Source organism: Triturus cristatus, chromosome 8 (genome assembly GCF_964204655.1).
Source record: "Triturus cristatus chromosome 8, aTriCri1.1, whole genome shotgun sequence".
NCBI classification, from domain to species: domain Eukaryota; kingdom Metazoa; phylum Chordata; class Amphibia; order Caudata; family Salamandridae; genus Triturus; species Triturus cristatus.
Window position 1 is genome coordinate 1,563,861,672 of NC_140591.1, and position 14,099 is coordinate 1,563,875,770.

Below are 14,099 nucleotides of genomic sequence, written 5' to 3' on the forward strand. Positions count from 1 at the left end.
TGAACAGAAGTATGCAGGACAGGACAGATTTAGGACCCTGCATGGTAGTATTGAATGGCACAGGCTGTTTTGGGTAAAACTGAAAAGAGGAGAGGTAATCCACAAAATAGATCTCACTGTGAGTAGGATCCAGGTGAGGCAATCGGTAACTACAAAAACACAGCTAGAATTAATTTATTCTAACAGGCAAAAGTGCAAATTTAGGTCACCATAAAAATTATAAATGAAAATAAATACTACAAAATAGTCAAATATTATCAGGAAAATCTTCATCTTTTCACAAGTTCTGTTGCAAACATTGCAACTCCCTTGTATGTCTATGAAGTTTAGAAGTCCCTCAAAACTGCTAATTACCTGGCAATATGACTCAACGGAAGAGGGCAGTCCTTTAAAAGTCGTTTTGAGTAAGACATTCTAAAAATTTTTTTAAAGGGAGTGCCGCCTGGGAGGTTGGTGTAGTCTTTTGAAATAAACGTAAGGGTGCCCGAAATTTGCATAATTTGCTTCTACAGAATTATGTCAAATTTCAGCAAAAGTACGCAAAATTACGTACAAATCTGCGAAATGAAAATCCGTCACTTCATTTGTGTCAGTTTTTGGCTCAAGGGTGCATTTACTGAAAAGCATCATGAAAAACATCCACTCACGTTCTGTTGTTCTCATGCATTTAAGGTACATTTTTACCATGAATGAGTAATTCGCAGTAAATGTTTAGTGGAATTTACATATAATAATGCAGAATTGTACAAATGTACCTAACAAGCGTAACACAAAGGGGCTTATTACGATGGCGGACAGACTTTAGGATTGGGACTGTCCGCCTATATAGCGGAGGTCCCGCACATGGTATTATAATGCGGTCGTATTGTGCATGTTTAACATTGCGGTGGGTGCTGCTGGTTGCAGCACCCACCGCAATGTTAAAAATGTATTTTGTGCATTTCCCTGTACTACGTGGCAGGCACAAGGCGGTGCCTGCCACCTGGTGCAGGGAACTGTAGGGAGGCACCATAGATGCCCCCAAGTGCAAATCTAATGTGCCCCTGCACAAGGGGGGCCCGCAACGGGCCTCCAAAGTACATCCCCTCCAGCATTTCACTGGCGGTTGAACCGTCATAGACAGGCTGGCGGGGATGCAGCATCATAATCTGGCAGACAGTGCCCACTAGGCACCGCCACCATTTTGTAGATGTGGGGTGGGTCCGCCAGGCAATCAAAATGTTTGCCTGAATCGGACCGGTGGCAAACGGACTTTCAGTCCACCAGCACACCACAAAGCACTTTTCCGCCAGCCAGATTCCGATAGCAGTGAATTGGGGGCGGGTTCACTGCCATCGTAATGAGTCCCAAAATTCTGAAATTACGCTAATTACACTGGCATGATGTAAATTTCACCCAGGCCTAAAAATGTAATAATCTGTTGTAATAATTCGTCCATCCAGTCTGCCCTATACTTAATTTAGGGTTGAAATGAACTCGAACAATACATTCTTGTGACTCAGTCTTATGCAAAAGGAATATTAAGACTCAAATAGTGGCATGGAGTGAAACAACACATACTCTAACCACTTTCTCACCCTGCTAATGCTATCTCTCTGTCGCACACACGCATGCTAATGCACAATAGAAACATTTGCCTGCAATAGAATATTTTACTCAAAATATACTTACTGGCAACAGAAAAACCACAGGATCCCTGATTTTACAGCCAACTGAAGAAAGAAAACTTTAGAAGAAGATTTAAGTCAGAGACACAAGGTCTCTGTAGATGTAAAATAGCACAAAATGGTGTGGTGATTTTTACTTATCTCTCCCCGGTTACCCACTGATGATTTAGACAGTTGGGAAGTAAGCATAAAGCCTATGCATGGTATGAATATAAGCGTAATGTGCAAGTAGGGGTAATTCCCACCTGTTTGCCCTAGAAAGTATTAGGCAATCCTTAGGGATCGTTGAAATACTGGTCCTGAGGGAAGCCTCAGTATCTTCTAGGAAGGATAAAACATGTAGACCGTGAGGAAGGGTACTTGGGTAATTTAAGTCCACATAGTGTTTGCATTTTTAACACTGTCAAGGCAATATTCTGATAATAAAGACTTATGAAGGTATGCTTCAGGCAGCCTTTTAACCATTTACTGCTAGGACCCCTTGAAATAACTGTAATTGTGGCCCGAAAGAGATCAGGTTGAAGCCAGCAGTGGAAGTATTAGAATCCATCATGAAAACTCTGTGATGAAGCATGCCTTCAGGATTTCCTGAAGGCTGAGTCAGCCAAAGAGCAAGGTCTTGAGGTTCCTGCTGAAGCTGTGGAGAGTGGGAGAGTGTCTGATGTTGTTTGCGAGCTTGTTCCAGGCCTTTGCCATGATGTAGGAGAAGTCTCTTTACCCCCGCTCTGGCTCTACGGATGTGCAGTGTTTCAGTGAGGGCAAGGTCGGTGGAGGTTTCTCTTGGGTACGTGTAAAGAGACTCTATTGTTGAGGTACTGAGGTCTGGTGTTGTGGAGGGATCTGTAGGCATGAGTGAGAAGTTTGAAGGTTGCTCTCTTCTCGACAGGAAGCCAGTGGAGGTCTTGCAGGTGTTGGGTGATGTGTTCATACCATGGGATGCTGAGGACGAGCCTGTCCACAGTGTTCTGGATGGTCTGGAGCTTGCAGAGGAGGGATTTGTTGATTCCGACATAGAGGGCTTTTCCGTAGTCCAATTTGCTTGTTCTGACTGCATGGGTGACAGTCTTTCTGTATTCGGGGGGAATCCACTTGAAGATCTTTTGAAGGATACGGAGGGTGTTGAAGCAGGTAGAGACGATAGCGTTGATCTGTTGGGTCATGGTGAGGGAGGAGTCGAGTATGATGCCGAGGTTCCAGGCGTGGTCCATGAGAGCAGGGGGGGTTGCTAAGGGTGGTGGGTCTGTTCATTGCAGTTGTCGTGCAGGGACTTGATTTTCAGATAGAAGTAGGAGCCGAGTTTCTTGCAAAGGTCCTGGGAGGGTGTGACGTCCGTAGCTTCGCTGGGCGGTTTGGTGAATTCCTGAATGAAGCTGAAGAGTTCTTTTGAGTTGCTGGAGTTGGCGAGGATTTTATTCTGGATGAAGGTCCTCTTGGTGGATCTGATGAGTTCGTGGAATTTTTCATGGCATTTTTGTAGGTGGTCCGATTTTCCGAGATTTTGCTGTTTCTCCATATTTTCTCGAGACGTCTGCAGGTGCATCTGGATTCATGGAGGTCAGAGGTTAACCCAGTGGTTTTCCTGGAGCGATGTCTGTCTGTGTTGCGGAGGTAGGCAAGCTTGTCTGCGCAGTTGGTGATCCATCTGTGTAGTTCATTGGCTGCAGAGTTGATGTCGGTCGTGGTGGGAGGGAGATCGGGGTTGGGGGTGGAGCTGAGGTACCACTCAGTGACCTTGCGCCACTTCCTTTAAGGGGGGCCTGGTGTGGGTTTGAGAGCAGTGGTTATCTCAAAAGAGAAGCGCACACAGTGGTGGTCCGTCCAGGGGGGTTGAGTGGTGTGGCTGAAGTGGATGTTGTTACCTCCTCTGAAGATGGGGTCGAGGGTGTGTTGGGCCTTATCTGTGGGGTGGTGACAAGCTGTCTCAGTCCGATATTGGCAAGGTTGTCCAGGAGGGCAGAGGAGTTGGGGTACTGAGGTTGTCGAGGTGGAAGTTGAGGTCTCCGAGCAGTATTTAGTCCATGGAGGTGATGGTGTGGGGGGCGATGAGGTCGGTTGATGGTAGTGGTGAACGTGGGTCGTGGTTCGGGAGGTCTGTAGGCGAGGTTGCCACAAAGGGTAGTTCTGGGGCTGGTATGGATCTGGAAATGGAGGTGTGCCATGGGCGATGAGAAGTTGTTTGTGCTAGAGGTGGTAAGTTGGGGCGAGTTCCTGTGTGCGATGGCGAGTACTCCTCCCGGGTGATGGTAGTGGTGAACGAGGTTCGTGGTCCGGGAGATTTGTAGGAAAGGGTGCCACGAAGGGTAGTTCTGGGGCTGGTATGTATCTGGAAATGCAGGTGTGCCATGGGGACGAGAAGTCATTCGTGCTGGAGGTGGTGTCGGAGGGAGTTCATGTGTGTGATGGTCAGTCCTCTTCCTGGGTGGTTGAAGGGGTCTTTCCTCTGGATCTTGTATCCCTCAGGGATGGCGGTAACAATGTCGAGAGCAGAGGGGGAGTTGGTCCAGGTTTCTTTGAAGAAGGCGACATCTGGCAAGAGGGTGTCGAGGATGTCTGAGATTTCTACAGCACATGTTGACGAGGATGCACCTCAGAGCTTCAGGTGTGCTGGCGTCTGGTGGGAGAGCACTGACCATGGGGGTGCAGAGATTAGTGAAGGATTGTCGGCAGTGTCAGCAGGAGAACCGGTCGTGGATGGTGATAGACATAGACAGCTGGCAGTTGATGTTCCATCCAGGGTTGAGTGCGTGGAGGGCAGCTGAGTCGTAGCAGTGGGTGGTCAGAGAACCAGGGTCCCTGGTTGGGCCGCCATTAAATAGGGGAACGGGGGAGGAAAATGCAGCTGGGTGGCAGGAGCAGGAAACCGGCAGGGGGAGGGGCCACGGGGCTGCAGTGGTGGGAAAAGGGCAGCGAAAAACAACAAGACACAGTGAATAGCAAAAACACTAAAAAAACAGAAAACCAGGCACAATCACAAAATAGAACAGTAACAGAAAAAAAAACAGAGTAACAGACAAAAGACAGAAACACAGGGGCACAGTAACAGGCAAAACAGACAAAAGACAGAACAGAGAAGGCAGCCGAGTGGACCAGCAGAAGAGCAAGTCTCTCCCACTGGACGACCAGGGATGAGGCACCGGCAGGAGCCTGCAGGTGGAGGAGGGCCTCGAACACCCACCAGAGAGAGGTGCTGGGGGCAGCGGCCATGATGCAGAGACGTAGCTGTGCGAGGGGCGAGTAGCGATAAGGGGCAGATACCATTTCGAGCTGAGGGTTAGAGTTGATCAGACCCTCAGGGGTGGTTAGATGAGCGGACTTGACTTTCTAAATCACCAAAAGCACACTTTTACTGACTCTGCTAGGGAAATGGTAATACATCATGCCACAGATTGGTTCCTTTCTGGAGATAACAATGTGTTTGGGGAATCTGCCCCCTTAAGGTGTGTCAGACAGCCTTCTCCTGCCTCACAAAGGCAAACAACCTCATTGCAAAAGAGAGCCCAGTTTACCAGTTCTGGTGAATGCAATGGCCCCATGGCCATACCTTGACCAGATTACTACTGACCATCTTTCTTGGTGGATTGCAGTGTTTAATTTGGAAAAGAATGAGTGCCAGTGCCAAAAATGTACTCAGAAGCCCTGGCAGGTACAATTGAATATCGGTGAGCTGGATATCGAGGCTTCCCAGTCTTAAATCCACTTCATGGCACTTTATGTTTTTATAACCCACTACCAGGCACTCCTTGGCCTCTTATCTCACTTTTGCAAGCTCCTGCTTTCTCCATTTGTGAAGATCTTTTGGCTAGAAGTTTGCTAACGTACCTGCTTGTGTTCCAATAGATGCAAGTGCGCCATCAAGGGTTTCATTTAATCCCAGTGCAAGGGGCTGTAATTTGTGCTGTAACTTGGGAAAGGAGGCTTCATACATAATGTCACTGATTTAAATTCTAAGCCATGAATCTAGTAGGGACTTTTTGAATTCCATGATGACTATATTAATGGAGAAGGATAAAGATAATGTAAAGTAAAAGTGTCTACAAATGTATAAGATATCATTTAACACATCCATTATAACATATTTATGGCACTACATGTATATTTTTGCTGGAAAAAGGCGTTTTCACATCAATTTAGAGTCTTGGTGTAACTTGTCCTGCCCCACCATCCACCCCAGGGTGCCTGCCATTTTGAATCTTACTTCTTTGTATAAAGTTACTACATTTTTGGTCTTCCATCCAATAATTCATTTTCATCAGGGCATTTCTTGCACTAAATGGAAATTAACAGCTTTAGGAAGGGTTTCTGATTCCCAACTTTTCTGATTTATGCAATGTTAAATTGTTGGTAGGTGATTTATTGGTAGGGGTAAGTATGCACCAATCACTAGCAACATGGCCACCAATGCAATACAGGGTCCAGACAAGGTTTCAATAAATTATTCCCTTGCTTAACCCTTGGTAGCTGGCAACAAGCAGACAGGCTTAACTTAGGAGACAGGTATGTAAAGCACCAATACATTAAATAAGTAAGAGAACAAATAACAAAAACCCCACCCAATTTATGAAAATAGAAAATATCTTTTATCTTTAAAATGACACCAAAATGACAAAAATCCATTATATGGAACCGGTGATATAAATTTTTAAAGAATTAACATTTTCTAGTGTTTAAACCTATAGCACCAACATGGGCCATCTGGTCACACTTGACCGGGATAAAGGCATAGTCTGAGGCCGACCACGATAGAGCCCTGGTTGGATACACTAAGCGAGAGTTCCCTTTCAAATTTTACCTTCGGACTTAGAAACATTTCTGAAGGATTTTTCTCTCGACGTCGAGCGGTCCCCTCCAGCAGGCCAATTTCGATATGAAATCGTCGGCTTGATTCTCAGCAAAGCCCTGATCAATTCCTGGAAGTCTGGAGCTCCAGAGCTTTCAGTGAAATAAACCTGAAATCCAGGTGTGGTCGCAGTTGAAGGTAGCCAGTATGGCTCTCGACGTCAGTCTGGTCCACCTATGGAGCTTTTTCCAAAAGTTGTCCCAAACTTCTCCAAATTTCTGGAACTTCTTCCTGAAGTTCCTCTTGAGGGTGCAACATGTCCACAATACAAATCCAAGGGCCAAGGAGCATCTTAGATGGTCCCTGGAAGTTTGAAACTACAATTCCCACAATGCCCATGGCCAAATCCTTAAAATTCCACTGGACACTTTGTAGACGGGGAACTTCTTGAGAGAGATGGTGCAAGAGAGCTTTGTCAACATGTTGCTTTCAGGGACTCCAATCCTTAATCCTTTTTGAAGCAAGGAAAAGTCCACAGGGCTGTAGTTCCAAGTGTGCAACAAGAGCAGTCCTTCAGGAGCAATCCTGTGTGGTGCAGATCAGAGTTCCAGCAAGCAGTCCTTCTTGAAGTTTCAGGCAGCAACTCTGAGTTGCTATTCAGCTCTCACATATTTATTCAGTGATCTGGTGGTGCCGGGTGCCACCCAAAAGCATGACAGCTTCCGCCAAAGTGTGTCATTTTCTTGTCCCACAAAGCATTGCACTTCAAATTTCAAGACTGAGATTTTCTCTCCAGCAGGTTAAGACCTGGCTAAACCAAATTACTGGTCTGGAAAAACTCCATTTACACTCCCCCCTCCACCTACTACATATTCCATTCCTGTGCCAGCCATCTGGCTTGGGTTACAGAAAGAGGGGGTGGTAGGCCTGGCATACCTTACTGTCCTGCTCTCCCTTTAAAGACAAGTTTTATTTGCCCAGCCCCCATCCTGACCTGTTCTCTGCAGCTGCATAGCTCCCCCCATCAGATAACCCTGCTCTATACAGGCCACTTATTACCTCATCAAAGCAGCTTGGCTAAGCCTGGTAAGGATGACCATTCGAGAGAGGCTACTAGAAGGCTGGAATTTGGTTCACAGAAAAGAAAGTTTTATAACTTATGTTCTGTACTGTACTACGATAAATTCACCAGTGGCAAGTTATTGGATTTATCGTTGCCAATCTTGTAAGTCCTTGAATGAAATTTTAGCCCCTTCCTAGCAATATTTATACTTAAATAACATATTCCAAAGTTATCCTAAGGAGCTAATAATCTACAGTGGGGAAAAACAAAAGTGGCAGTTCTTCTCTCACCAGCGCTTATAAAACATCCTAGGGGAGACCTTGGGGTGGGGGGGGATTTATCTGTATTAATAGAGTTTATTACCACTTTGGAAGTACCTTTACCACCAAAGTCGAATTTGGATAGAAAATACTTTTAAAGACACTGTGAAAAGCAGGGGTACAATTAAAAGCGAGAGCAGGCAACCCAGTAGTGCACACTCCAGTGCAGCAAATGTACTTGGCCTCTAAACCTCCCTGCCCTATTATCAATTCAAATCAAAATGCTTTATTTCAGTCAAACTACCCTACTATATACAAGGGACGTATAGGTAGTTTGAATCCACCTTGCTTTATTATATACTAGGGACTTACAGGGGTCTGTCATTGTCAATTGTAATTATACCTAATTACCATATACCTTTTCAATCAGAGCACTGGCCCTGGGCATGGTTAGCGGAGCACAGGGCACAGTCAGAGTCAGTTACCACCAGTACCAGTCCAAAGAAATGGTGGATGAATGGGGCAAAAAGGATGACTTTTTAACACAAATAAAAATCAAATATCACAGTGTCCAGCAAAGCATTACATGAGAACCAGTTTTGACTCTACTCTGGATACTAAAAGCGAAGGTTAGTTTAATCAACTTCACATTTGCATTGTTTCCCGTAATAATACTTAAAACAATATAGCGCATGGCATTCCATCTTTATGTAACAAACCTCCTTAAAAACATTTTGCTAGCTCAGGTTGAGACTCCAAGAACAGAGAAAGTAGCAACCCTGTTTTCTTTGTGAGGGGCAAGAAAGGCCTCTGACAATTTGTTATTTGTACAAATTACTTTTGTTTTTCTGAAAGAGGGGACTAATGGTCCTCACCTCACTCAAGGCTGTTCTTGGTTCATTTAACATCATTATTACATTTGATGTAATTCCATTAAGTAAACTGTTCTACATGGATAGTGTTATGATGGAACACTGCCAGTATCTTTTGTCTAATCTTTTTTGTCTTTATTCCATAAACTAGAGGGTTTAATACAGGGGGAACAAGTAGGTAGACATTGGCCATCCAGGTTGCAGTGATAGAGGTATTGTTCCCATGCCGATGAACTACAGATAACCCAATCAAGGGGATGTAGAACATTAGCACCGCACTCAGGTGAGATACACAGGTGTGAAAAGCCTTCACTCCTGCCACCCTCACTGAAAGATGCACTATGGTTTTCACAATTAGAACATACGAGACCAGGATGAGAAAACAGTCTAGACCCATGACAGCCAGAACAATGAGCAGTCCGTAGACAAAATTGACTTTGGCATCGGTGCAGGACAACTTCATGATGTCCTGGTGAAGGCAGTAGGAGTGGGAGAGAACGTTGCTTCTGCAGTATGAGAGCCTTTGAAGAAGAAAAGGCAGCGGTGAGAAGAGTATGAGGCTCCTTGTTACAGCCACTATTCCCACTGTTACAAGAAACCTATTGCTGAGGATAGATCCATGCCGCAGGGGGTTACAGATAGCCATATAACGGTCAAATGACATGGCCAACAGAATAGTGGACTCCATAGCTGAAAGGGCATGGATGAAGAACATTTGGGTGAGGCAGGCACTAAATTCTATTTCCCTTGAACTCATCCAAAAAAGACTTATCATTTTTGGCATGGTGCAGGAGGACAAGACAAGGTCAATAATTGCCAGCATGCAGAGGAGGATGTACATCGGCTCATGGAGGCTGGAGTAAGTTTTCACAGCAAAGAGGATGGTGCAGTTTCCAAGGAAGGCGGTGACATACATGAGGCAGATAGGGAGGGCCACCCAGCAGTTGCCAGACTCCAGGCCAGGGAAGCCTCCCAGGATAAATGAAGAAGGGTGGAATGCGCTGACATTGGGGTCCGTCATCAACTGCTCCTTTCCAAAACTCTTCATTTGCTTCCATCGACTAAAGAAAAAAGAAATAGTTATGTGTTTTTGTTGCATTCAGAAATACTACTTGCCATGAAGCAATACAATTCATAGTGTTTGTTGAATATATGCGGTGCCTTCTGAGCTAATCATATGCACAGTGGCCGGTGTTACTTCTGTTGTGCATTATGTTTTGTAACACTGCAATCCACAGAGTTTATCCATGCATACAGGATACTTTCTGTACCTCTGATCTGACTCTCTTAACAAACAAGTAAAGGATTCCTTCGTCCCATACATAGCTGGACTGCTACTATGTTAGCAATTAAATTACCATAACTTGCAAGGTAAGCTAACAGAAATGGATGATATATTTTAATTAATTATACAAACATATGGTTCAGGCTGGAGACTGAACCAATGGGACCTGCAGAACACCAAAATTGCAAAGGGTATCAAGGCAGACACTGACGCCTACTTCCAAGAAAACAAAGACTCCGTCCCATCTGGTGTGATGGTCTGGGAAGCTTACAAAACGGTGTTACGTGATAGGGCCCAGAATCGTATTGTGTGGGAAAAGAAAGAGAAAAACAAGTGCCTGACGGATCTGGAACAAAAAGTAAACGATCTAGATAAACAGGCTGTTCAACACAACGATACCGAACAGTCCGGTAAACTTGCAACCCTACGAAGGGAATACAAGGAGCTGGCCTCTGACGCTGCCAGGAAACTGCACCTGGTGACCCTACATCGCCTTTATGAAGTGGGTGATTAGACTGGGAAGCTTCTGGCCTGGCTTAGCAGGTGTGAGGTTCAAAACAGGTGGTTGGCAACAGTGATGGACCTCCAAGGGAACACTCGATGCACAGATGAGGGAGTGGTCACGGCCTTTGCCGAATACTACAGAGATCTTTATAGGACGTGGCCATAAAAATCGCTGGCCGAGATGCAGAAATACTTGGAGGCAATCCCCACCCCACTTTTAGAGGAGGCGGAAACTCAGGCTTTAGACGAGGACCTAACACTAGCAGAGGTCCAAGAAGAGGTGGCAAAGCTGTGCCCTGTGAAGACCCCTGGTACCAACTGGTTTCCCCCGGAATTCCACAGAAGATATGAAACCACTCTCTGTCCCCACCTCCTCAGGCTCTTTCTAGATGCCCAAATGGAGTGGATTCTCCCCCGGACCTGTGGATGGCCACTATCATGTTCATATATAAGGAGGGCAAGCCTCGCGATCAGTGTGGGTCTTAACAACCCATCTCTCTACTGAATTCGGAGGTCAAGATTTTGGCCACCCAACTAGCGACTCGCCTCATGGGTGTGATCGGGAGCCTGATTCACGAAGACCAATCTGGATTCATGCCGGGTAGATCTACCTGACTGAACCTCAGTCGCACTCACAATTGGCTTACAGAGGTCCGCAACTGTCTGAGCTCACATGTGTTTTTGTCACTGGACGCAGAAAAGGCGTTCAACGCCGTTAACTGGCAATTCCATGACGCCACTTTGGCCAAATTCGGACTAGGTCTGAAATTCCAAGGCTGGGTGGCACTTTTATATAACCGACCAATGGCTACAATCCAGGTCAATGGTCGATGCTTGACTCCCTTCCCTATCGAGATAGGGATGGGACAGGGCTGGCCCCTATCGCCCCTCCTCTATGCACTTACTCTGGAGTCCCTGGCCTCTGCTCTTAGACTACATCCTTCGATCCGGGGTTTCCACATCACATCTGCAGACGTGGAAGAAGAGAAAATCTCCCTTTTTGCGGATGATATCCTGCTATACATCACAACCCTGAGACGACTATAAAGGTCCTCTTTGATTTGATTACCGAATATGGACAACACTCAGGGTACAAAATCAATTGGAATAAATCCACAATATACTGTCCGTCTAGCGCACCCCTAGACTGTCCTCTACCTGGAGAATTGCGAGTGATGTCAAGGGGTTTTAAGTATCTAGGTATTTTTGTTATGCCCCACGCGGAGGTGTACAGAGATGAGAATCTGGACGTTGTCCTGGGCAATTTTCAGGCCGATATAGAGAGATGGAAAGACCTTCCTCTCACCCTGATGGGTCGAGCTACTCTTTTTAAAATGATCACTCTGCCATAACTCTTACTTGCCCTCCAAAACCCATGCCATCTTCTGCCTAGGGCTATTTTCACTGAGATTGATGGCAAAATTAAATCTCTAGTATGGCAGGATGGACACCCCAGAATCGCACTACAGACACTGCGGCACAACCCTTGCAATGGAGGGACTGCACTCCCTGATATAGAGGCCATCCCACCTGATCGCCATAAACAAATGGACGCACAAACATAGAGACCACCCCACATACCGTCTTGAAAGAGAGACAATGCAACCTCACACACACCTACATTATCTATATGGAGGAAAGGGCAGCTCATGCCTGCTACCGGCGACTCAAGTGACACTGTTGGCATGGAAGAGGGCTAGCAAGACCCTGGGTTGGACGAAACGGATTACGCGTTCCACACCGCTCTGGGAGGGGACCTGGCTTAGAGAAATGCGTAAACTCACTGGGTTCGAGACCTGGGACCTCCTTGGAATGTCCACGATAGGGGACATAGTTGAAAAAGGGGAACTTAAAACATGGACTAAATTTAAGCAAGAATATAATATGGCTGACTCCCAATTCCTTAAGTACACACAATTGCGACACACATGGCGGGCGGAGAACATCCCCCATGAGCAACTCACGGAATATGCTCCCCTAGAAGGCAGGCACCTACAGGAGGAACTTATTGGTAAAGCGGTCTCCTTCACATCTAAAACCATCAAGAATCATCTTCCCGACGGATTGATAGGTCTCCGAACAAGATGGGAGAGGGACGTGGGGTCCCTAGAGGATATCAATTGGGAGGCGGCATTGATGCACCTCAGGGAGGTGGCCATAAAGGCTCAACTTCGATTAATTGGATTCAAAATATTGCACCGAACGTACTATGAAAGGGATAGACTCCACAGGATGGGGAGAGCAGAGTTGCCGCTGTGTCTGATGTGCAAGATCACTAACAGTGATTTCTATCATATGACCTGGACTTGCCCCGCACTCAGGCCATACTAGACGCAGGTGATTGGCTTATTGGGAACGGTCTTGGGGGTAATGTTGCCGATGGAACCCAAATTCGTGCACCTGGGGATCCCTAGCCAAGAGGACATAACTAGGACTCAATTGATCTTTGCCTCTTTGGGATAGGTGGTGGCCAAACAGGATAAAGCTAGGAACTGGGGAGTGGCCGACAGACCGTCCATACAGGAATGGACTAAGGGGATGTACTTATACATGACGGCCAAGCAAGTCACATATTGGTGCAGAGGGTGCCCGAGGAAATTTCACATGATATGGGACCCCTGGAGAAAACACTTTGGGTTGGATACAGGGAGCGATACGCAGCAGTCTGCCGGTCTCACGACACAGGAGACTTAGACAGAGACCTGAGTCTATAACGTTCCACAAGACTATACCACTAACTTACCAACAACCGTTTCTTGGTCCAAGACACAGTCCCCTCACTATGAGGACAGTTGCCACCGGCATGCACTGGTGTTCAATGGATCAACGGACGGGAGAGGGAAATGGGTCCAATGATAATGAATATATTTGCAACGATATGAGCTCTACTTCTGTTACTGTACCATACATGACTTTCTTAGTGTTGATTGTTCAGTTGCATATAATAAAATTAATTTAAAACAAAAAAATTATACAAATATAAAACAGTATTTGTTCAAAGTAATATGTTTTTTACCAATTTCGATTTAATAAAACTACAGAGTTGTCCATACAACATACCTTTTATAATTGCTGCTGTAGATTTAATAAAGTGTTGTTTCTTCCCAGACATCCTCTCCCCAACCTCACTGACATGGCAGGAATTAAAAAAGCCGATAGACACATAATAATTCACTATAAATAAATACAAAAGGGAGGAGAGGATCAGAGAAGGACATTTTAAGACCTGTGAGGGTTAACTCCCCAATCTTTTTTTTAAACTTATTTCTATTATAATATTGCATTGTGAGCCTCAGAAATTGGTACATTTTACATTTTCTCGTAATCCGCCCATCAGCTATTAACAAGGATTACATTGCGATATGTGTAGTGCACCAGGGTTTACTCACCCAATCATCATGTGTGCTTACAGTCCACTTGGAGTAATTACAGTGATGAGAATCATACAGTATGAAGAACCAAAAACTATAACACTGTGCAGCAGCGACTGGTGACAGAATTCGCTCTAAATATTGAGGTTACCAAAGCGTTAATCATTCATTTCATGGGACCGGGCGCCTGCCCATCATTCAGGGGTTATTTGATCGGGGTAAGAGGGAGCCCCACTGTTTAGCAATATCTGACTTTTCCGCGCATGGGTGTCCGGACTATCCCTTTTCTCTGTATGTGGC

General features: G+C 45.6%; 1 protein-coding gene across 1 annotated transcript; it reads right to left on the reverse strand.

Annotated features, from left to right (window-relative positions):
* Window positions 1-8,700: 8,700 nt before the first annotated feature.
* LOC146806160 (olfactory receptor 51E2-like) lies at window positions 8,701-9,660 on the reverse strand. The gene has a single exon (XM_085623874.1). The coding sequence runs from the start codon at window positions 9,658-9,660 to the stop codon at window positions 8,701-8,703; it is 960 nt and encodes a 319-aa protein (XP_085480000.1).
* Between the last annotated feature and the right edge of the window lie 4,439 nt (window positions 9,661-14,099).

What these genes read in the sequence shown, in the direction of transcription:
- LOC146806160 (XM_085623874.1), bottom strand. Translation starts at nt 9,660, where the DNA reads ATGACGGACCCCAATGTCAGCGCATTCCACCCTTCTTCATTTATCCTG.